This window comes from Carcharodon carcharias, chromosome 15 (assembly GCF_017639515.1).
Source record: "Carcharodon carcharias isolate sCarCar2 chromosome 15, sCarCar2.pri, whole genome shotgun sequence".
Classification (NCBI taxonomy): Eukaryota; Metazoa; Chordata; class Chondrichthyes; order Lamniformes; family Lamnidae; genus Carcharodon; species Carcharodon carcharias.
Window position 1 is genome coordinate 2,506,280 of NC_054481.1, and position 25,817 is coordinate 2,532,096.

At 44.2% G+C, this 25,817-nt stretch overlaps 1 protein-coding gene across 2 annotated transcripts in view; it reads left to right on the top strand.

Annotated features, from left to right (window-relative positions):
- Positions 1–25,817, top strand: part of LOC121288571 (transmembrane channel-like protein 7) — a 113,226-nt gene that overhangs the window by 48,675 nt on the left and 38,734 nt on the right. For both annotated transcript variants that reach the window (XM_041207175.1, XM_041207176.1), the window contains exons 5-7: positions 8,032–8,114; positions 19,333–19,478; positions 25,396–25,543. In XM_041207175.1, coding sequence (XP_041063109.1) covers positions 8,032–8,114; positions 19,333–19,478; positions 25,396–25,543 — 377 coding nt within the window. The remainder of the gene's footprint in view (positions 1–8,031; positions 8,115–19,332; positions 19,479–25,395; positions 25,544–25,817) is intronic.

The window sequence follows — 25,817 nt, forward strand, 5'->3', positions numbered from 1 at the left end:
TTTTCCCTGGAGCAGAGGAGATTGAGGGGGGACATGATTGAGATGTATAAAATTATAAGGGGCATAGATAGGGTAGACAGGAAGGAACTTTTCCCCTTGGTGGAGGGATCATTAACCAGGGGCATAGATTTAAGGTAAGGGGCAGGAGGTTTAGAGGGGATGTGAGGAAGAATGTTTTCACCCAGAGGATGGTGGGAATCTGGAACTCACTGCCTGAAAGGGTGGTAGAGGCAAAAACCCTCATAACATTTAAGAAGTATTTGGATGTGCACTTGTGATGCCACGGCATACAGGGCTATGGGCCTAGTGCTGGAAAATGGGATTAGAATAGTTAGGTACTTGTTTGACCGGTGCAGACGTGATGGGCCGAAGGGCCTTTTTCTGTGCTTAGACCAGTATGAATCTCTGACTCTCTAAATAAATACAGTATAGTAGCCACCACCATGGGGATATTTCTGCAATAATGTTCTTAGGTTGTTGCTTACTATGCCTCAGTTTTGGCACATTGTTAATATCTGTCTTGCTTCTAATCTACACATATTTGGTCTCGGATTCGTAACAGTTCCGCATTCGCATATAACATATCAATGTGTCATTAATGTCCCCTCAGATCCTTACTGATGACCAAGGAACATGGTGGGTTGGGATGCTGGTCCATGTAAGGGGAGATTTGGGAAATTAAAGGGAAAAGACAGGCAATAATGCAGGGCAGTAATGTTGGTAATGATACCCGAGTATGACATGAAGGAACAAAGATAACAAACATAAGAGTACACCAGCAAATAAGGTCAGAATAGGGAAAAGTGACAAAAAGACAGAATTAAAGGATCTTTATCTGAATCAATGCAGCATTTGTAACAAGACAGATGAATTAATACATAAGATAGAAATAAATGAGTACGATATAATATCCATCTGGCATCCGCCCATCTTGGGAGACGATGGACTGTGCCCAGGGTGCATCTCAGTTCTGTAATGGACATCAACTGTTGTGCCCGTGGAGGCTGATTCGAGAGTAGCAATCCCTTCCGCAGCTGACACAGATGACTGGCTTGGTCCAAGGTGGATTGATGTTTTTTCCTTCCAGCGGCATCCTTTTTTGCCATCTGGTCATTTCTTTTGTCTTTTGCTTTTTCCACACCCTTCTGGAGACTGCTTGTCTCCAGGCGTTCTAGTCAGCAGAAAGGACTTCCCATGCATCGACTCCAATCCCAGTCAACTTGAGGTCTTGTTTACAGACCCCTTGAAGATGTGGGCGATCTGCTGATCTTGTGTAGATAGCAAGCTCACCATAGAGCATATCTTTGGTGATACGTCCATCATCCATTTAGCTCACATGACCCAACCATTGGAGTCACCGTTGACTCAAGAGAGCAAACATGCTGAGGCTCCCTGCACGCTGATGTACTTTCATATTTGGCACTCTGTCCTGCCAGGGGATGCCTAGTGATAAATCGCTAATGTAACATCCCTGTTTAAGAAGGGGGTGAGGCAAAAGACAGGAAATTACAGGCCGATTAGCCTGACCTCGGTCATTGGTAAGATCTTAGAGTCCATTATTAAGGATGAGATTTCAGAATACTTGGAAGTGCATGGTAACATAGGGCAAAGTCAGCATGGTTTCATCAAGGGGAGGTCATGCCAGACAAATCTGTTAGAATTCTTTGAGGAAGTAACGAGTAGGTTAGACAAAGGAGAGCCAATGGATGTTATCTACTTGGACTTCCAGAAGGCCTTTGACAAGGTGCCACACAGGAGGCTGCTCAGTAAGATAAGAGCCCATGGTGTTAGAGGCAAGGTACTAGCATGGATAGAAGATTGGCTGTCTGGCAGGAGGCAGAGAGTGGGGATAAGGGGGTCCTTCTCAGGATGGCGGCCGGTGACTAGTGGAGTTCCGCAGGGGTCAGTGTTGGGACCAGAACTTTTCACTTTCTACATTAACGATGTAGATGAAGGAACTGAGGGCATCCTGGCTAAGGTTGCAGATGATACAAAGATAGGTGGAGGGACAGGTAGTATTGAGGAGGCGGGGAGGCTGCAGAAGGATTTGGACAGGTTAGGAGAATGGGCAAAGAAGTGGCAGATGGAATACAACGTGGGGAAGTGTGAGGTCATGCACTTTGGTAGGAAGAATAGAGGCATAGACTATTTTCTAAATGGGGAAAGAATTCCGAAATCTGGAGTGCAAAGGGACTTGGGAGTCCTAGTCCAGGATTCTCTTAAGGTTAACTTGCAGGTTGAGTTGGTAGTTTGGAAGGTAAATGCAATGTTGGCACTTATTTCTAGAGGACTAGAATATAAAAGCAAGGATGTGCTGCTGAGGCTTTATAAGGCTCTGGTCAGACCACATTTAGAATATTGTGAACAATTTTGGGCCCCATATCTCAGGAAGGTTGTTCTGGTCCTGGAGAGGGTCCAGAGGAGGTTCATGTGAATGATCCCAGGAATGAAAGGCTTAACATATGAGGAACATTTGAGGACTCTGGGTCTATACTTGATGGAGTTCAGAAGAATGAGGGGGGATCTGATTGAAACTTACAGAATACTGAAAAGCCTGGATAGAGTGGACGTGTGGAAGATGTTCCATTAGTAGGAGAGACTAGGACCTGAGGGCACAGCCTCAGAGTAAAGGGAAGGCCTTTTCGAACAGGAATGAGGAGAAACTTCTTTAGCCAGAGAGTGGTGAATCTGTGGAATTCATTGCCACAGAAGGCTGTGGAGGCCAGGTCATTGAATGTATTTAAGATGGAGATAGATAGGTTCTTGACTGGTAAGAGGATCAAAGGTTACGGGGAGAATGGGGTTGAGAAACTTATCAGCCATGATTGAATGGCGGAGCAGACTCGATGGGCCGAATGGCCTAATTTCTGTTCCTATGTCTTATGGTCTTATGCCCAAAATTCATCTGAGGCAGTGGGGGTGGAAGTTTTTCTTGGCTTGTGTAAGTTGTCTGTGTTTCGCCACTGTAATGGAGGGTGCTGAGAACATAAGCCTGGTACACATGGGGCTTTGTATTTTCGGTTAGTTTGGCGTTGATCCACGCTCAACCTCTCAACTTTGACATTGACAACTGTGGCCTTGGCGATCCTTGTACTGATAACATCCTGACAATAAGGGACAGATTGCTGGTAATTGTTGATCCAAGGTGTGTGAAGCTGCCAAGAGCCTCCAGAGTGAGGTTGGCGATGTTGATGGAAGTTGGAGTCTCTACATCCTGGTCCATAACTTTGGTCTTCCTGATGCTGATTACCAGTCCAAACTCCTTGCAGGCCCAGGAGAACTGATCTACAAGCTGTTGCAAGTGAGCTTCAGTATGGGATACCAGTATGGCATCATCAGCAACAGCAACTCATGGACTAGGAGATTACACTCTTTGGTCTTGGCATGCAGTTTTACAAAGTTGAACAACTTACCTTCAGCTTTGGCATGCAAGTAGACACCCTCATTTGAGTTGCCAAAAGCGTGCAACAGCAACATTGAGAAAGATATACCGAAGAGAGTTGGTGCCAGGACACAGCCCTGCTTTACAGTGTTTTCTCACTAATGTGCGCAGATGACCCAGCAGGGGGTGGGGGGGTGAGTTCGGCGGGCTGGCCTTATAATGATATGCAGATGTATTATAATGAGGTTCCCCTGTCCGACGATGGGAAATTTGGCCGGCCATCAACAGGCTGAGTGAACGATCGCAAACTGGTTTCACAAGGTTGTGAAACCAATTTTTGGTCTTCTCACCATATTGTCCACTCATGCTGCCAAACACGCTCACGCTAGCCGGTACGGAAAATCCCAGCCAAAAGTATATCGAAAAGTAAGTTGTGAGGAGGATACAAAAAGTCTGCAAAGTAGTATAGATAGGTTAAGTGAGTGTGCAAAAATTGGCACATGGAGTATAATGTGGGAAAATATGAAGCTGTCCTCTTTGACAGGAAGAATAGAAAAGTAGAATATTATTTAAAAGAAGAGAGTCAGCAAAATGCTGCAATACATAGGGATCTGGGTGTCCTCGCACATGAATCTCAAACAGCATTTTGGTACAGTAAGTAATTAAGAAGGCAAATGAAATATTGGTTTATATTGCAAAGGGATTGATGTATAGAAGTACAGGGCATTGGTGAGACTGTACCTGTAATACTGTGTAGAATTTTGGTCTCCTTAGTTAAGGAGGGATATAATTGCATTGGAAGCTGTTCAGGGAAGGTTTGCTAGGCTGATTCCTGGGATGAAGGGGTTTCTTTATGAGGAAAGGTTGAGCAGGTTGGGGCTATACTGGGTCAATCCAGAGTAAGAATAATCAACTGGCACAGAGCAGACTTCAATGGAGCAAGAACAGGGCTGGGCCAGATAGACTGGAGCCAAAGGTTGGCACGAAAAACAGTAGCTGAACAATGGGCTACCTTCAAAGAGGAGATGGCTTGGGCACAGTCAAAGTATGTTCCCTCAAAAGGGAAGGGTAGGACAAACAAATCCAGAGCTCCCTGGATGACAAAAGAGATAGAAATTAAGTTAAAGAAGAAAAAGTGTGCTTACGACTGGTGTCAGATAGCAAATACAATTGAGAACCAAGCTGAATACAGAAGGTTCAGAAGGGATGTGAAAAAGCAAATACGAGAAGCTAAGAGGGTTTATGAAAAAAGTCTGGCAGCTAACATAAAAGGAAATCCCAAAGCATAAGCAAAGCATAAGCACATCAATAGTAAAAGGATGGTAAAAGGAGGAGTAGGGCTGATTAGGGACCAAAAAGGGGATTTACATATAGAGGCAAGAGGCTTGGCTGAGGTGTTAAATGAATACTTTGCATCTGTCTTTACCTATGAGGTAGATGCTGCCCAGGCCATGGTGACAGGGGAGGAAACTCCATCACACTAAGAGTTTAAAATTGATAAGGAGGAGGTGTTGGATAAGCTGTCGGTACTTAGAGTTGATAAGGGACTGAGACCAGATGAGATGCATCCAAGGATATTGAAGGAAGTGAGAGTGGAAATTGCAGAGGCAGTGGCAATAATCTTTCAATGTTCCTTGAATTCGGGGGAGGTGCCGGTGGACTGGAGAATTGCAAACATCATTCCCTTGTTCAAAAAAGGTTGTAAAGATCTGCTCTGCAATTACAGACCAGTCAGTTTAACTTCGGTATTGGGAAAACTTCCAGAAACAATAAAATCAGGTATAGAATTAATAGTCACATGGAAAAATGTGGATTGATTCTGAAGAGTCAGCATGGATTTGTTAAAGGAAAATCATGTCTAACTAACTTGCTGGAGTTTTTTGAGGAGGTAACAGAGATGGTTGATGTGGTGTTTTTGGACTTCCAAAAGGCACTCGATACAGTGCCACACAACAGGCTTGTGAGGAAAGTTATGGGTTATGGAATAAAAGGGACAGTAGCAACGTGGATACAAAATTGGCAGAGGGATAGGAAATAGGGAATAATGGGTAATGGGTATTTTTCAGGCTGGAAGAAGGTTTGTAGTGGAGTTCCCCAGGGGTCAGTATTGGGACCCTTGCTTTTCCTGATATATCAAGATCATATGTTAATGATCAAGACCTTGGTGTGCAAGGGACAATTTCAAAGTTTGCAGATGACACAAAACTTGGGAGAATTGTAAACTGTGAAGAGGACAGTGTAGAACTTCAAAAGGACATTGACATATTGGTGGAGTGGGCAGATAGGTAGCAGATGAAGTTCAATACGGAGAAGTGTGAGGTGATGCACTTCAGTACAAAAAACATAGAGAGACAGTGTAAAATAAAGGATGCTATTTGAAAGATTGTGCAGGAGTAGAGAGACCTGGGTGTATATGTACATAAGTCATTAAAGGTGGCAGGACAGGTAGTGAGAGCTGTTTGTAAAACATACAGTATTCTAGATTTCATTAATAAGGACATAGAGTATAAGAGCAGGGAGGATTTGATGAACTTATGTAAGACACTGGTTAGACCTCAGCTGGAGTATTGTGGACAGTTATAAGTGCCACTCCATAGGAAGAATGTGAACACATTGGAGAAAGTGCAGAAGAAGTTTACGAGAATGGTTCCAGGGATGAGACACTTCAGTTATGAGGAAAGATTGGAGAAGTGGGGACTTAGAGAGGAGAAGTCTAAGAGGAGACTTGATAGAAGCTTTCAAAATCATAAGTTGTCTGGACAGAGTAGACAGGGAAAAACTGATCCTGCATGTAAACGGATCGAGAACCAGAGGGCACAGTTTTAAAGTGTTTTGCAAAAGACGCAAAAGCGAGGTGAGAAAAAACTTTTTCACAATGAGTAGTTAGGGTTTGGAATGCACTGCCTGGAAGTGTGGTGGAGGCAGGTTCAAATGAGGCATTCAAGAGGGCATTGATGATCATTTAAATAGCAAAAATGTGCAGGGTTATGGGGAAAAGGCAGGAGATTGGCATTAAGTTAAAATGCTCAGAGAGCCGGTGCAGACACGATGGGTCAAATGGCCTCCTTCTACACCATAACAATTCTATGATTCTGAGATAATCATTGGACTTTTAGAAGAATGAAAGGTAATCTGTTGAAACATAAGATCCTGAGGAACTTTGACAGGGTTGATGCTTGGAAGATGTTTCTCTTATGGGGGAATCCAGAACTTAATTTAAAAATGAAGGGTCTTCTGTTTGAGACTTGAGGTGAGGAAGAATTTCTAGTTTTCGTTCCCGGAGAGTAATGGAGGCTGGGTCATTGAATATATTCAAGGCTGAGTTAGACAGATTTTTGATCAATAAGGGAGTTAAGGGTTCTGGGGGACAGGCAGGAAAGTGGAGATAAGGCGACAATTAAGGCCACAGCCTTGATCTTATTGAATGGTGGAGCAGGCTTGATGGGCTGATTGGTTTATTCATAAAACTATTACAATCCTGTGATCTAATTAAATTAAAACGGTGCTAATGTACCATATAGCAAGTGCACTTTTTGTTCCTCTTTCTCCCTTTACTCTAGCCTGTGGTTAGTATTGGTGCCCCAATACTTCCTAAAACGTTAGCTGGCAAAGCTCAGACAAGGGATAACATATGTGAGAATCCTTAACGTTTATTCCTGTAATATATTCTGTGTTTATCCATCAAGTTATTGAAGGCATAGTGGTGTTAAGGTTTTAGCTCAGGTTTCTTTCATTTCAAAGGGCTTGCATCCAATCCCTTAGCTTTTGGAACCAAAAACTTTCACCAACACAGGCAATTAACAGTGACTGCACTTTAAAAGTATTTCATTGGCTGTAAAGCACTTTGGGACATCCTGATGTCATGAAAGGCACTATACAAATGCAAAGCTATGAACAAAACTTGATTACTGAGCAAAGATGAGAGAGTTGGGTAACAGTGTCTGTCTCCTTGTATGAATCCTGATAGTTCACTATGGTCATGCGGTGGGTATTCCTTGGCCCAAGCTACAGAAAGCTCCTGTCCAAACTATTTGCAGCCAGTTCCACTGACCAAGTGTTTTTACATTGTAGTGTTCCACTTTTACAGCCAGTTTCTTTTTTTTGAAGGACCCTGTCCATAATGCATATTTCTCTTCCTTTTCTCTGATGGGAGAACAGCAATATCTTCTGTGAAGATTGAGGCACTTTGAAAGAATGAAGAAGACCATGCTTATAGTAGATCTTTCTATTAGTTATATTTTTTAAAAGTTGTTTAAATAATTTTGTGTTAAGCAACAAAGAAATTATGATGCACAAAATCTTGAATTTAATGTGCACTTCACAAAGTATCGCAGGATGGCCATCTTAAATGCAAAATATTTGTTTTCCTAATTTCCTTCCTGTTTCTTGGTTTCATAAAATAGACCAAAAAAAAAACACATGTCAAGATGGCCCAAAGGAGATTAGTTAATTTCTTGGGTTCTTGCACCATTTGATTTTGTTAAGTTTATTCTCCTCTTGCTCCATGAGGAAGCACCTTGCTTTGTGCTCACCACTTTTACTGATGTATTTTATCCACTTTTAAGTGCAAATTGTTGCTATTAGCAATATTCTCTGTGTGGTTTGTCCTTTCAATGAAAATCTTACCTACATATTTTTCTTTTTCATAGCTGAAGAATGCACAGTGTATGAACAGCCTAAAACCAAGCTTGTCATTTTCTATAGCTACATGATTAATCTTTTCTCAGGAACAGTAAGTGCTCTCACATATTAGTATGGTAGAAGTTTAGACATGTCATGAGGATGTAATTATCCAGAAACCTAATTCCATTTCTTTTCCCATCTCCAATTGTCTGTTTGTAAATTGATGATTGTAGGCCTGCAATTATTGCATAACTGCAAGTACATGAATATGTAGTGTATTTTCTGCTTTACATCAGATTTTGGTGTCGAAGTAACATTCAGGCTACCAACAATCACCACTATTAAGGAGTAAGTGGGACAGCAAGTTCCAGAGTTTGCACATGCACAAGTAATCATGAAAATCAGGAAGCTCCTGCCCAAGTTGTCCTGCTCTTACAGATTGCTATAACAATATCATGCCAAGATGAAACACTGAAGGACATGAAGTAGCATTGTTTACCAAAGTTCCTCACCAAACAAACCACAAAATTTTAGGGCTTGTCCATTGGAGTGTTAGCGAATTATGATTTTTTAATGTTATGATAAGTCTTAATTATTATGAAATAATCTAGTACTGAAAATTTACTTTTAAAAGCATGGAATCTCATTCCTTCAGATTTTAATTATTGTTGGAGATTTTAAACTTTTTTTCTAAATTCTTTGTCTCTTTTAACTCACTCTCTTAACCCCAGTTTTCTTTCCTTCTCTTTATTTTGCTTTTGGCACATGGTTTGGCATTGAATTAGAATATTCCAACTTACACTTCCCAATTTACTGTGATTTTCAGTAAGGATCCTCAATTTTGAGGAGACATGCCATTGATTGTCCTGTTTGCATATGTTCCAGATTCCCAGTAGAGGGCGCATGCTACTTCGGTTCTAATTAACATATACTTGCCCCTTAGAACTGCAATTTAATTGTAATGAAGAGCAAGTAACATTCATTTCCAATAAAAACAAAAAACGCTAGAAAAACTCATCAGTTCTGGCAGCATCTGTGGAGAGAGAAACAGAGTTAACCTTTTGAGTCCGTATGACTCTTAATTCATTTGCCACTCTGCAAAATCTGGGCAATGTAGAAAATATATGTATGGAGATGATTAGCTAATGATGAATAAAAGCAAAATGCTGCAGATGCTGGAGATTTGAAAGAAAAACAAAGGGTGGAATTCTCCAATTTTGAAACTTAAGTACCATGGTGGGAAGGTTCTGCAGCGTGTTTCTTGCTGGTCGGAATGGCGGGCAGTTGCACCCGATTATGCGTTTGGAAATTAATTAATTATGCATAGGCGAGAATCTCTCCGAATCACCTGGCGGCTTGGGAACTGATTTGTCTGCCCCGCCGTTACCTAATGGAATTGAAGATCCAGGTGCCATACTTAAACGCCACCCAAGCGCGCACACTTCACTCTCTCCAGCCCAGCTGTCTTGCAGGGGACCTGTGGAGATGTCGGTGCACCAGGGGAAGAAGGTGGCTGGCTCGAGGTATTGTTATGAGGAGTGACGACAACACCATGTACCTCGGGGACGGCTCCAAGAAGCACGCCAGCCTCACTCTCTGGCCTGGGAGGCCATAGCAAGTCGGGTCAGCGCGGCTGGCAACTGCCTCCACAACGCCATCCAGTGCAGGAAGAGGATAAATTATTTCATCTGCTCCGCCAGGGCAAATTAATCTTCAGCTCACTCCAATCTCAGTCTCACCATGACATTATGCACTAAAAGGGCTACACTCTTCAGGGATCGCTCACAACGTTAGCGGGGGACACATATATCATCACTGATATCTCACGGATACTTTCACATCAACACCATCTCTTCTATCACGCTGCACAAACACCATCCTCTGCCCTTTCTGGGGAGGGCTTATTATACTCAGGAAGCTTGCATGTTTCCCAACCTCTGCTCCATTCCTTCTCATCACATTCCTTTCCTTTGTCATCATGCATTGCAAGCTTGTCCACAACAGGAGGAAGAGACCCCAGTTGGGAGGAGGGATGGCCAACATTACAGAGCTGTCAAAATTTGAGGAGGATCCTGTCGAGCTGACTGGGAAGGACAGGGATTGCTCCTGTGGGGAAGGAGATATTGGCTTCTCCCAGCAGCCTGTTATGGATAAGACTTCCATGAGTTGATCACCTGCTGACATTCACAGTGAGTGACATGTAATCTTGTATTCTGCCTGCTTATGAACTAAATCTGTTTTCTCTCTCTTACAGGCGTCAGCGGGTCAAGACAGAAGAGGAGGGCCAATATAAGCCCCAGCCCACCTCAGAGGACGAGGCTGAGGAACCATTCGAAAAAGACCTGTCACTATGTTCACCCTCACCCTCCACCAGCACAGAAACACAGACCTTGGTGGGTCACAGATTAGGCTCGGGGTCACATTCTGGGGAACATGTCACTGACATGGCTCCACAGCAGTTAGCAATGACACCCCAGGTTTCTGGAACTTTGGGTGGGGGGCTGCTGGTGATCAGGCACCCGCTAAGTCTGAGTCAGATGATGAACCTCTGCGAGTGGCCACTGACACAATGCTGGAGATGCAGCAACAGGCAGTGGAAAATCAGGCAGAGATGTGAAAGTCACTCAGCAAACTGGAGCGAAGGATGGAGGAATCTGCGTTCTGTCTGATGTCGTGGCTTCGACATATGAGCACCTCGAGGTCACCAGGTGGAGGGTGGGGGCCAGCTTGGAGACCTTGGTCCAGCAGCTTTTGCCAGATTTGCGCTCGGACCTGCACCCCTCGGCTCTTGACGTTGGTGGGATCTATCAGTGGCTAGGCGAGGGAGGTGTGGGGCCCCTTCTCATGCAGTCAGGGAGGAAGAGTGTCAGCTGGACACCCTGGGGCCTCCACACAGGACACTGCAAGGGTGTCCAGCTGCTCAGAATCCCCTCTGCCTGTGACCTCATCTACTCTAGCTGGTCAGGCTGAGGAGGGTGCGTCTCCTGAGCAGGAGACCCTTATCAGACCAGAGCCCTCAAGGCCTCAGGCCACCAAAGGATGTCCGCCAAAGTCATCACAATCGGCAGAGTGTAGCAATCAGACTGCCTGCACCTCTGCTGCGAATGTCAGGGCTGCACCAAGGATTAGGGTTAAGAAACTTAAGAAGAATTAACATTACTTCTGGGTTATGGATGCTCAATCACTGAAAATCATGCAATTTTGTAGGTACATTTGATGCCACTGAGAATGGTTTGGTCGCTTGAAGGCTTCGTGCATATTCACTTATGTGCCCTCTTATAGTGAGGGTGAGCCATCCTCCCACTTGGTGATTGCCTCACATTGATGTGATGCTAACCTTAGTCAAGATCCTTATAGGACCGTAGTGTGATGTCAGGGGGATGTGTCAAAATCTTTATTGGGAGTAGTGCGAGGGCTGAAGGGATAGCTGCAGTCATGTTGCCTAAGTGGTAGTGCCAAAGCACAAGACCTGGTGAGATCGTGATGTCTTCAACCATCCCTCATATCACTGTCAGCGGTAGGTTCTCATTAAGGTGGCCATGATTGCATCAAGTTCTTTGACGCAGCCTTTATGCTGTTATCTGTTTTCACTTCCCAGAGCGCATGGATACAGGGTTCACCACTGACCTTTCCAGAGATTATGGCCTGGTGAATCATGAGGGTTTAAGATACAAGTGCCAATGCGGAGCTTATTGTTGATGTGACAGGTTTTAAGTCTCTTTCTGAGCAATGGAATGGCACTAAGGGACAGGAAGAATGTGGTCATCTCCCATGGCTTGCACCTTACTTCTCCTGGAATCTTGGGCTATCAATGTGTCACATGCACGTCTTCCGCTTTGTGTGTCTTCTATGGCATCCTCACTTGGAAACTGACCTTTGTTTCCCCTGCAGGTTCCTGGCCCTCCAGCTCTTCATTGTCCAAGGAGCTCTGCCTCCTCTATTTCTCTCACTCTCTCAAGGGATTCCTTCCTTTTGAAGCGCCAGGTTGTGAAGGGCGCAACAGACCACGAATATGTGGAGACCCTCTCAGGATTGTATTGCAGAGCTCACCTGAGGCGGTCCAACCATCGGAAGTGCAACTTCAGGATGTCAGTCATCTGTTCAATTATGGATCATGTGGAGTTATGCACGTTGTTGTACCTCTCCTCCGAGGCACTCAGGATGATGCACGGGTGTCATGTGTCATCACTTGAGTGGGCACCCCTTATCCCCAAGCAGCCAGCTCTGTAATTGTTGAGGCCCCTCGAAAATGTGAGACACCTGGGAGTGACTCAGGATGTATGAATCATGGTAACTCCCAGGACACCTGACACAGGCGTGTACATGTGCTTCCGATGATCACACATCAGTTGAACAGTGATGGAGTGGAACACTTTGTGGTTGATGAAAATCAGGGGTTGATGCCAGGGAGCCCTCAAAGCCACATATGTGCAGTTGATCGCACCTTGCATTCTAGGGAAGCCTGAGATAGTTGCAAAACCATTAAATCTAGCAGCCTGGCTATCTCCATCAACTGTAAACCTCACATAACGATGTATAGGGCATCTGTCACCTCCTTAATGCATTTACGTGTGGCAACCTGCGAGGTGCTGCACAGGTTCCCTGTGGATCCCTGGAATGATCCGCAGGCAAAGAAATAGATTGTGGCGATGACCTTGAGGGCCACAGGCAGTGTATGTCCTCCAGTCCATGGGGCATTAGATCCTCCCGCAGAATGTGAAAGATGTGATCCCACCACCTCTCTGGACAAGTGCAGATGTGCTGTAGTTGTCACTCATCTGCAGGAGAGTCTTCTGGTTGAGTGAGTCACCTCCGTGGTACATGTCTAATCTCCTCATCCTCTGCTTGTTGCCAGGGCTCCCCTGGACTCTGAACCTCAGGGCCTCCTCCCAAAGCTGCGCTCACTGGTGCTGGGCCCTTCTCCTCCTCCTCCTCCTCCTCCATTCCATGAGCATTATCAGGGTGTTCTGGGGGTGAGATGTCTGGTCGCAGTAAAGCCGGAGGCAAAGGGGGCGCCAAGGCTGAGTCTCGTTCATTCAGAGCCGGTCCTCAGTTCCCTGTTGGCTGTATCCACCAGCTGCTGCGCAAGGGTCACTATGCTGAGCATACCGGGGCTCCCGTCAACTTGGCCGCCATCCTTGAGTACCTGACGGCCGTGATCCTCGAGCTGGCCAGCAACGTGGCCCGGGACAACAAGAAGACCCGCATCATTCCCCGCCACCTGCAACTTGCCATCACAATAACAAGAAGCTCAGCAAGCTGCTGGGAGGGATCACCATAACCCATGGTGGGATCCTGCCCAAAATGCAGGCTATGGTGTTGCCCAAGAAAGCCGGCCACCCCAGCAAGGTTTACGCCTAAAGGGGCATAATCAGAAAAAGATCAAGAAGGCAGCATTGAGCCCAGCATCTATTCTTGTATCCTCCTCCTCTCTGTGGAATGATAGGTATAGCAGAGTAATGAACCATGGGGAAAGATAGTCAAGCTCCCAGTTGCAAATGACATACCACTGTCACGGCATCTAGCCACATTTGGACTCCTGGTCTTGTCACTGATACAGCCTTGTAGCTGAGGCACAAACTCAGAGTGAGATGACCAGGATGCCTGACACTTAACATCTTAATCCCACATAGTTTGGAAAAGTTTTGGATGCCTTAATGACATAGAACCATAGAAAAGTTACAGCACAGAAGGAGGCCATTCGGCCCATCTTGTCCATGCCAGTCTGAGGACACTCAGGTGCCCTTTCTAATCCCACTTTCCTGCACCTGGCCCATAGCTCTGCAGCTTACATCACTTAAGGTGCAGATCCAGGTACTTTGTAAGAGTTTAGAGTTTCTGCCTCTACCACCAACATGGGCAGCGAATTCCAGACACCCACTACCCTCTGCGTAAAAAAGGTTCTTCCTCATGTTCCCCCCTACACCTTCTGCCACTTATCTTGAATCTATGTCCCCTGGTTCTAGAATTCTCCACCAAGGGAAACAATTTTATCCTGTCCACTCTATCTATTCCCCTCATAATTTTGTACACCTCAATCAAGTAACCTTTCAGCCTTCTTTGTTCTAAGGAAAATAACCCCAACCCATCCAATCTCTCCTCGCAGCTACACTTTTCCAATCCTGGCAACATTCTTGTAAACCTCCTCTGCACTCTCTCCAGAGCTATTACGTCCTTCCTGTGATATGGTGACCAGAATTGTACACAATACTCCAGTTGTGGCCTCACCAGTGTTTTATATAATTCCAACATTATATCCTTACTTTTATATTCTATACCTCTGCCAATGAAGGAGAGCATTCTATATGCCTTCTTTACAACCTTGTCTACTTGAACTGCTGCCTTCAGGGACCTATGTACTTGGACGTCAAGATCTCTCATTTCATCTACCCCTCTTAGTATATTCCCATTTATTGTGTAATCCCTGTAACTGTTTGACCTCCCTAAATGTATGACCTCACACTTCTCTATGTTAAAATCCATCTGCCACTTTACCACCCACTCCACCAACCCATCTATATCGTTTTGGAGATTATGGCCATCCTCTACACTATCCACTACTCGGCCAATCTTTGTGTCATCTGCAAATTTTCCAATTGTGCCCCCCATGATCATGTCCAAATCGTTAATATATAACACAACAGCAAAGGTCCCAACACTGAGCCCTGTGGAACACCACTTGAGACAACTTTTCATTCTCAAGGGCATCCATCGACCATTACCCTTTGTTTCCTGTTACAAAGCCAACCTTTTATCCAGTTTACCACATTACCCTGAATCCCATGGGCTTTTACTTTCCTGACCAATCTGCCATGTGGGACCTTGTCAAATGCCTTGCTGAAATCCATGTACACAACATCCACTGCACTACCTTCATCAACCCTTGTCACTTCCTCAAAGAATTCAATCAAATTTGTGAGGCAAGACCTTCCTTTAACAAATCCATGCTGACCATCCCTGACTAGTCCATGCCTTTCCACATGACAGTTAATCCTATCTCTCAGGATTGATTCTACTAATTTGCTCACCACCGATGTAAAAATAACTGGCCTATAATTGTTTGGCATTTCCTTTGATCCCTTTTTAAACGATGGAACTACATTTGCATTTCTCCAATCCTCCGGTACCTCTCCTGTATCTAGTGAAGATTGGAAAATCATCCTCAGAGCATCTGCTATCTCCTCCCTGACTTCCTTCAGCCTCGGAAACGATCCATGTGGCCCTGGTGACTTATCAACTTTCAAGGATTTCAACCCTTCGAGTACTTCCTCTCTCTTTTTATGACTACCCTGTCCAATATCTCTCAGTGTTTCTCCTGGACTACTATATCTACATCCTCCCTTTCCTTTGTAAACACGGAGACAAAATATTCATTCAAAACCCTTCCCACAGCCTCTTCATCTACACACAAGTTTCCATCTTCATCTCTGATAGGTCCCACTTTTCCCTTAACTAACCTTTTAGCATTAATGTATTGGTAAAACATCTTTGAGTTATCTTTAACTTTACCTGCTAATCTTATTTCATGCTCTCTCTTTGATTTCCTTATTTCCTTTTTTACTTCGTCCCTGCACTTCCTATATTCGTCTAGGCTATCTGCAGTGCTTAGTTCTTTGTGCCTGTCGTACGCTTTCTTTTTCTGTTTGATCTTCTCCTGTATTCCTCTAGACAACCAGGGAGGCCTAGATTTGGCAGTACCACTCTTATTTTTGTAGGGAACATGTCTACTTTGTACAATTAGGATCTCACTTTTTGGTTTCCCACTATTTTATCCTCCAGCAGTGCTGTCCAGTCCACCTCAGCCAAGTCCCTTCTCATTTCTGCAAAATTTGCCTTTCCCACTACCTTACCAAACTCACTCCTCCAATCTCAAATGGCATACTGATTAAACGTTACTTGAGCATGAGTTATGACTGGATGCTCTTTGGCCTGTTGTGCATGTTATTGGAGAAAGCACATTAAAGGCTTTCAATGAAGATCTGCCATATATGCAGCAATTGTGCCTCCTTAGTTCCCAATTTTAACATTCCTGTGTGGTTAAAACTAAAATGGAGTGACCACCCGGTGCGGAGGGGGTATGGGAGGGAGGAGGACCTCCGTTAACCTGCTCCTGGACCTGGCCAATTTAGCCATTAACAGGACCAGGCAGCAGGCGATTGAGGGGGTCATCCGACCCGACTGCCCCTCTTCTGCGGCTATGTTCACAGCCGGGTATCCCTGGAGGGGGAGCACGTGGTGTCTGCCGGCACTATTGAGGCCTTCCGTGCTTGATGGGGACAGCAGGGACTGGGGTGTTTTATCGACCCTCTTATTCACATTTTGGTCTAATGTTTGTAAGTTTCCTTTAAATTTTGTCTTTATTTTTGCAGTTTCCCCAATTTAAGGGGCTGCTTTTACTTTGTCCTTCATTTTGTTAATTTTTAATTTGTTGGACTCAAAGGAGTTAAAATGGAGTGACTGTTTTGTGAGGCCAATGACTCCTGCAGTCTATCTTTAAAGCACTACAAATGACAATGGCTGCAATGGAACTTTCTCAAGGAAATCCTCAACTTTTATCTTCGCTCTAACTTCATTTAGGTGTTTTGAGTGCAAGCAGTTTGAGGCTGCCCCATGAAGTGGGGCCGCTAGTTCAGCGCTGGGCTCCTCCCACACTGACTCCAACCCTTCCTGTCCAAATTCTCCAGTTTCGATTTCTGACTGCGCCAAGATGCTGGTGCTCAGATACTATTTTGATACCAGCTTCGATGCTTCCCACATTACTGTCACTGTCCCTCTGATGTCCTTGGAACTGTACGGTGTGCAGGTGGAGCTCCGTCTCATTATTCTCCAACCTCCCCCAATAATCCTGGATCCCATAATTATTGTGGTCGATATTCCAACCCTCCCACCTGAACCGATCACTGTAGATGTCCCAATGCCCATTGTGGACCTCAAGCCTCCTCATCTTGAGGCTGTGTGCATGGTCACATACAGAGGAGACCCCACAACCCCCCAGGAAAGTTTCACATAACCCCCTCCGTATTCCCCCTTTACAGGCTGCAAATGCCTTTCCTAACTCTGACTATCCTATCAGCAGCCCCAGCCCAGTACCAAAACGGACATGACCATGGTCAACAACATTAAAACCATGACTGCCCCTGCACACCAAGCTGTGCCTTTTCTGAATTGAGCACCCAGCCATTGCCCCTCCCTGGAGTGGGACAACGACCTGCAAGCCATGCATGGCCCTGTAGTGTGGCCCACAAAACCCCAGGACTCACTTCACTCTGACACCTTGACTACTTGACCCCAAACCAGGGTCTATGACTGTCTTTCTCTTTGCTTTAGCATTCCATCCAGACTGCTGACAACAACACTTTGTTCCCCTTAGCAGAGATGTCAATAAAAAGGGAACATAGATTTAAGGTAAGGGGCAGAAGGTTTAGAGGGGATTTGAGGAAATCTTTTTTCACCCAGAGGTTGGTTGGAATCTGGAACACACTGCCTGAGGGGGTGGTAGAGGCAGGAACCCCAGCAACATTTAAGTATTTAGATGAGAACTTAAAATGCCATAGCATACAGGGCTACGGGTCAAGTGCTGGAAAATGGGATTAGACTGTGCTTGATGGCTGGCATGGACACGATGGGCCAAAGGGCCTGTTTCTGTGCTGTATAACTCTATGAATCTTTGATATTGTCCTTCCTACCACCTCCTCGCTAGCCCCTTCCATGAGTCTCTGAGCAACCCCTCATTTATGTTCAATCCTTTCTCCTCTCCCACCTCCATGAGCCTTTGTGCAAGCCTTACCCTCTGCCTTACCCTCTATAACAAGCTAACACTACCTCTCCCTCAATTTCCCCCCACCCCCCCAAGTTCCTGAGTCTGCGTGCCTCCCCTCCATTTCATGTAGTTCTGTTCCCATTCTACCTGTTGCTGTGTCTAGGTTTTTGCCTTTTTTGTTGGGCTCCTGCTTTTCATGTTGGGCTGCAGCTTCCCCTCTCTTGGTCTCCCCTCTGTCTGCCACTGTTTCCCCCCCCCCCCCCCCCCTTCCCATTCCCCCTTTGTTCCCATTTCTCCTCCCCCCCCCCCCCCCCCCCCCCCCTTCATACAACCCCCCCAGTCACAATGCCGGTCTCTGTCTGGGGTGCTGCCCTGGTTGAGCCCCCAGATAACACTTGCCCAGGCAATGAAGGAAGGCAGTGAAGAGCGCAAATCTACACCCCTCCACCAGTGCCTCCACCAGAGTGGCATTTCACTGGCTTTTGCTGAGAACCTAGAGTGGTGTTGCTGCAGGTAAGACTTTCATTATTGCACACGTCTCAAAGCCATTAGAGAGGGGAGGGCCACCAGCTGCTGCACTTATATTCAAGTGTGCTTCAGACCAGTCAAATTTCTTGCCGTCGTGGGGCTTGATTGGGAGGGGGCTACGTGATTCCAGCGAGCAGTGTTTTTACTGAGCATTCATGAGATAGTTATGCATGCAAATGGGGTTGCTGCCATGGATCAGCAGAAACCCCACCAGCCATCAGTCCACCGTGAAAGTGGTGAGGGGAAAATTTCAAACTCTTCTCTCGCCGGTGGGGTTCAGATTTTTGGCCTCTTGCCAGATTTTCTGGTTCTGCCCACCATGAAACATGCCCCGGGCTGGAGGGGAAAATTCCACCCAAAAAACCTGAGCTGGAGAAACTGAGCAGGTCTGGCAGCATCTGTGGGATGAGAAACAGAGTTAAATGTTTCGAGTCTGTATGACTTCTTCAGAACTGATTTGTAACTCATGACTGGTTATGTAAAAAACAAAAGTAATGCACAAATTTTTAGGTCAAAGTTCTCCTAGAAGTATATGTTTATTTCATAAATTATGATTTGTTTGCATCCATATGTTTTTGGTGTTGTTTGGTTAATGGTTTGTGTTGTTATGGCAACATACCATTCCTTAGCTATTGTGAAAATTCATGAGTTAAAGTGTTTGTATATTATTTGGTTTTACAAAGATTCAGTTCTATGTTCCATTGTTTTTTCAGTAACATTGCATGATTTAAACATAAATCTTTTCAAAATATGTGAATAACAGTGCATGACTGCATGTTGCATTTTTTTAAAACATTGCAAAAAATTACATGGCTATTATACAACAAATTACAATTTTTAAAATACTTGCTAATCAAGAACCCATGTAAAATGCCTTCCTACTTCTCCCCCGCCGTCCCACCATCCCCCCAGTGTGAAACTGAGTAAGACTGCTGCATTCAAAACATACATGATTTAGGTATTTACTTTTGGGCATTTTTTTTTGAAAGGGCTCTGTAGGAATATCTGTCATTTATTTGTATGTTTTCTATTTTTTTAGGGATTCCTGGAGCAGACATATCTATTTTATGGATATTACAAAATTGATCGTTTGCATTCTGGCAATTTGCACTATAATCTACCACTTGCATACTTCTTGGCAATGCTTTCCTATATCCTACTGAGCCTATTCTGGATTGTGAAAAGGTAATTACTCCTGTTCCTGTTCCAACTTTAAGTTTTCTTTATATTCTTTCATGGGATGTGGGCATTGCTGGCTAGGCCACCATTTATTGCCCATCTCTAATAGCCCTGGTGAAGGTGGTGGTGAGCTGCTGCCTTGAACCGCTGCAGTCCATGTGGTGTAGGTACAGCTGTTGGGAAGGGAGTTCCAGGATTCTGACCCATCAACAATTTGGCTTGAAGGGGAACTTGCAAGTGGTGGTGTTCCCATGCATCCATCTGTACTTCTATGTGATAGAGGTCACGGGTTTGGAAGGTGCTGTTGAAGGAGCCTTAGTGAGTTGCTGCAGTGCATTTTGTAGATGGTACACACTGCTGCCACTGTGCATCGGTGGTGGAGGGAGTGAATGTTGAAGATGGTGAATTGAGTGCCAATCAAGTAGGTTGCTTTGTCCTGGATGGTGTCCAGCTTCTTGAGTGTTGTTGGAGCAGCGCTCATCCAAGCAAGTAGAGAGTATTCCATCACACTCCTGCCTTGCACCTTGTGGTGGACAGGATTTGGGGAGTCAGGAGGTTAGTTATTTGCCACAGCCTCTGACCTGCTCGTGTAACCACAATATTTATATAGCTGGTCCAGTTCAGTTTCTGGTCAATGGTAACCCCCAGAATATTGATAGTGGGACTTAGAATAATGTTAATGCCATGGACTGGCAAAGGGAGATGGTTAGATACTCTTTTGTTGGAGATAGAAACATAGAAATTAGGAGCAGGAGTAGGCCATTCGGCCCTTCGAACCTGCTCCGCCATTCAATATGATCATGGCTGATACTCTATCTCAATGCCATACTCCCACTTTCTCTCCATACCCCTAATATCCAAATATTTATCAATTTCTGTCTTAAATATACTCAGCGAGCCGGCCTCCACAACCTTCAGTGGTAGAGAATTCTGCAGGTTGACCACCCTCTGAATGAAGAAATCTTTCCTCATCTCAGTCCTAAATGGCCTGCCCCGTATTCTGAGACTGTGGCCCCTGGTTCTAGACTCCCCAACCAGGGGTAACGTGCTCTCTGCATCTAGTCCGTCTAGCCCTGTTAGAATTTTATACGTTTCAATCAGATCCCCTCTCATTCTCCTAAATTCGAGTGAATACAGGCCCAGTCGAACCAATCTCTCCTCATACGACAATCTGCCATCACCGGTATCAGCCTAGTGAACCTTCGCCGCACTCCCTCCCTGGAATGTGTAGCCTTTCTTGGGGAGACCAAAACTGCCCGCAATACTCCAGGTATGGTCTCACCAAGGCCTTATATAACTGCAAGTAAGACATCTCTACTGAACTCAGATCCTCTTGCAATGAATGCCAACATACCATTTGCCTTCCTAATTGCTTGCTGCACCTGCCTATTTACTTTCATTGATGGGGGAACATCTCTTTGTACATCCACATTCCCCAATATATGACCATTTAAACAATGCTCTGCCTTTCTGTTTTTCACACGAAGTGCATAACTTCATATTTATCCATGTTATACTGCATCCGCCATGTGTTTGCCCACACACAACTTGTCTAAATTGCCTTGAAGCTTCCTTGCATCCTCCTCACAACCGCACCTAGTTTTGTGTCATCAGCAAACTTGGAAATATTGCATTTGATTCCCTCATCCAAGTCATTTATATATACTATGAATAGCTGGTGCCCAAGCACTGATGCCTGCGATTCACCACCTGCCACCTGGAAAAAGACCCATTTATCCCTGCCCTCTGTTTCCGGTCTGTCAACCAATTCTCAATCCATGCCAGTATATTACCCCCATTCCCATGTGCTTTAATTTTGCCCACCAGCCTCTTAAGTGGGACCTTATCAAAAGCCATCTTGAAATCCAAATACAGCACATCCACTGATTCTCCCTTATCCATTCCACTAGTTACATCCTCAAAAAACTCCAGTAGATTAGTTAAGCATGATTTCCTTTTCATAAACCCATGCTGACTTTGTTTAATCCTGTTAATGCTTTCTAAGTGTTCTGTTACCACATCTTTTAGAATAGACTCCAGCATTTTCCCCACTACTGATGTTAGGCTAACTGGTCTGTACTTCTCTGTTTTCTCTCTCCCTCCTTTTTTACATAGTGGGGTTACATTTGTCACCCTCCAATCTGTACGAACTGTTCCAGAGTCTATAGAGTTTTGGAAGATGGCCACCAATGCATCCAATATTTCCAGGGTCACTTCCTTTAGTGCTCTGGGGTGTAGATTATCAGGACTGGGGATTTTTCAGCCTTTAATCCCATTAATTTCTCTAGCACCATTTTTTTTAACTAATGCTGATTTTCTTCAGCTGCTCCCTCTCACTTGATCCTTGGTTCCCTAACATTTCTAGGAAATTATTTGTGTCCTCTTTTGTGAACCAAAATATGTGTTCAATTCTTCTGCCATTTCTTTGTTCCCCATTATAATTTCCCCCGTTTCTGACTGTAAGGGACCTACGTTTGTCTTTGCTAATCATCTTCTCTTGACATATTTATAGAAGCTTTTACAGTCAGTTTTTTGTGTTCCTTGCAAGTTTAGTTTCGTACTTCATTTTCCCCTTCTTGATCAATCTTTTTGTCCACTTTTGCTGATTCTAAACTGCTCCCAAACCTCAGGCTTGCTGCTTTTTCTGGCAATTTTATATGTTGTCTCTTGGGATCTAATACTATCCCTAATTTATTTTGCAATCCATGGTTGAGCCACCTTTCCAGTTTTACTTTTGCGCCAGAAAGGAATGAATAATTGTTATAATTCATGCATACATTCCTTAAATATTAGCCATTGCCTATCCATTGTTAACCTTTTTAGTAAGGTTCCCCAATCCATCATTGCCAACTTGCAGTTGTAGTTCCCTTTATTTAGATTCAGGACCCTAGTTTCAGATTCAACTTCTTCACTCTCCACCTTAATGGACAATTCTATAATTTTATGGTCGCTCTTCCCCAAGGGACCCCGCTCAGCAAGATTGTTAATTAATCCTTTCTGATTGCACAGTACCCAGTCTAGGATAGCCTGCTCACTAGTTGGTTCTTCAACATATTAGTCTTAAAAACCATCAGATACACACTCTGGGAAATCTCCCCTCCATAGTAGTATTGCTAGTTTGGTTTGTCCATTCTATATGTAGATTAAAATCATTCTTGATTACATTTGTACCCTTATTGCACTTTAATTTCCTGACTGATGACTTCCCTTATATCTCCGTTACTGTTTGGGGGACTATAGACAACCCCCACCAATATTTTCTGCCCTTTGGTGTTTCTTATCACCACCCAAGCAGATTCCACATCTTGATTTTCCGTGCCAATATCGTTCCTCACTATTGCATTGATTTCCTCCTTTACTAACAGTGCTACCCTATCCTTTCCCTATTTGTCTGTCCTTCCTACATATTTAATACCCCTGGATGTTCAATTCGCATCATTGGTCACCCTCCAGCCATGTCTCCGTAATTGCAACTGTTTCATAACCGTTTATATCTATATGCACTGATAATTCATCTACCGCATTGCAGATGCTCCGCACATTAAGATACAATGCCTTTAGGCTTGTCTTTTTAACCTTGTTAGTCATCTGAGCTTTATTTTGCACTATGACCCGCTAGCATGTGGCATTGGTAGTAACTGTGAGATTCCTACCTTTTAATTTACGTCCGAACTCCATGTATTCAGCTTGTAGGATTTTTTTTTACCTATGTCCTTGGTACTAATATGTACCACAACCACTGGTTGTTCGCCCTCCCTCTTCAGAATGCTCTGCAGCCTCTGAGACATCCTTGACCCTAACACCAGGGAGGCAACGTGCCACAGAAATGCCTGTCTATTCCCCATACAATTGAATCCTCTATCACTATAGCCCTGCCACTCTTCTTCCTCCCCTCTTGTGTAGCAGAGCTACCCATGGTGTCATGGACTTGGCTCCTACTACTTTCCCCTGACAAGTCATCTCCCCCAACAGTATCCAGAATGGTATATCTGTCAGAGAGGGGGCCAGCCACAGGGGGTTCCTGCACTATCTGCCTTCCTCTACTCTATCTGGTGGTCACCCATCCCTTTTCTGCCTGTTCGGTCTTTACCTGTGTGTGATTGTCCTGTGGTTGTTCACGACAATCTTAGCATTGCGGATGCTCCACAGTGAATCCACCCGCAGCTCCAGCTCCGAATTGTGAGTAGCCAGGAGCTGCAGCTGGACACACTTCCTGCACACATGGTCGCCAGGGACACTGGAAGTGTCCATGAGTTCCTACATAGCGCAGGAGGAGCATATCACGGGTGCGAGCTCTGCTGCCATGAGTTCCCTTTAGATTACGCTAGTTAGTTACTCCCTTTAAAGACTACTAACTATGCTAGGAGCCTTATTCCACTCCAAACACTCCCACTGCAGTCCAAAGTCCTCACCTTATTTTGTTTAAGCTAATGGTCTGTGGTAGTTTAATTAGTAGAAAAAGTAGAAGTGCTCACCTGACCCTACTTACCAATCAGCTGCCTCCCCCGCGTCGTGTCACTTTTTGAATCGTGATGTCACTTCGAACCACACCGCCTGAAGGCCCTGAGGGTACGCCTCTCCTCTCCGGTCTCGGACTCTGTTTTTCACGCCCTTTATCCCGATCTCGCTGGCCTTTCCTCTCCGGTCTAAAAGCTCATCTTCCAACCCTAACGGCAACTTTTAGTTAATTGTTGAATTAAAGAAAAACTAGACTTTTGATAGAATTTAACCCTTAAGCTCCCTCAGTCACCAATTTCCAACTGAAACTCTCTACTGCAGCCAAACACAACATTCCTGTGCAGATGGACAGTGGTTGGCACTTGTGTGGTGCGAATGTTACTTGCCACTTGTCAGCCCAAGCTTGAATATTGCTCAGGACTTGCTGCATTTGGACATGGACTGCTTCAGTGTCTGAGGAGTCGTTAATGGTGCTGAACATTGTGCAATCTTCAGCGAACATCCCCACTTCCGATCTTATGTTGGAGAGAAGGTCATTGATGAAAAAGCTGAAGATGGTTGGGCCTAGGACACTACCCTGAGGAATTCCTGCAGTGTTGTCCTGGAGCTGAGATGACCGACCTTCAACAATCACAACCATCTCCCTTTGTGCTAGGTATGACTCCAACCAGTGGAGAGTTTTCCCCTGATTCCCATTGACTCCAGTTTTGCTAAGTTTGATATAATTCAAATAAATGTATAAAAAGAGAGGTGCATTGTTGTACCATGTGTTTATTTTTTTTAAGTAATACATTATAGAAATCCTGTTTGCATATCCTTGGGATTACTAGTTACCCTCAGCAGTTTTTTTGGTCTTGTATGATGTTGTTCACAAGGTCATTGTGCTAGGTTAAATGTGATTTTTTTACTTTTGCCATGGAGCAATCCCTTCTTCAATTTGGCCATATTCAATATAATAACCAAGTGTGGAGGAATCTTTCAGGCATCTGTTTTCTAACACTTAGATGATCTAAAATACAATAGATTTTTTGCCCTGACTTCCACAGGTTGCCTAGTATATGTTAAAGTGATAAGTCCTGCCTGTAAAGGTTAACCTTCGTTCAAAGGGTGAAGACTATTCTAGTAACAAATAATTAACATCCTTCAATCAACCTAAATTGCAGAAACTATGTAAAAAAAGGAAGTGAATAAAACAGTTTCATCTCTTGCGCAATAGTAGTAGAATTACTGCAGGAATATATGATGTATAACAGACTACATTTTCTATGTTAATTGAGACTATTCAAAATTAAATGATTTATAATCCTGTACTTGTCCCATTTGATTGGAAATGAAGTGTAAACAAACTGAAATTGTGTGTATTATGGTAGTTTTAAAGGTCATTTAAAAAATGAGTTTTGAACATCGATTTTAAGTATACATTTGTTACCACTTCTATTATTTTTATTTTGCATCAATCCCTTAGGGCTGTGGAAGGTTTCAAACAAAGCTTTATCAGATCTGAAGACCGATTTCAAAGTTTTTGTAATAAGATTTTTGCAGGTTGGGACTTCTGCATCACTGATCTGCATGCTGCAGAGCTGAAACATAGCTGTCTACAGTATGAGCTGAAAGTAAGTATTTTTTATAGTTCCTCATAGAATAGCAGAAATGTAAGCTTTACTGATGTCTCAACGTAAAAAAAGCACTAGACTATGTAATATTGGACTCTATAATGTGAAAATCCGAGTTTAAACCTCTGTTTAGCTAGTTTTAGCTGGGATGGTAGTGGGATGCTACATTCAGCATACCTAGGGAAGATTTGAGATTGGGCATTCCTTGGTGAACATGCATCTGTCAATGTTCAGCAAGGATGAAATGCCATCTGACAGTATGGACCTCATGATA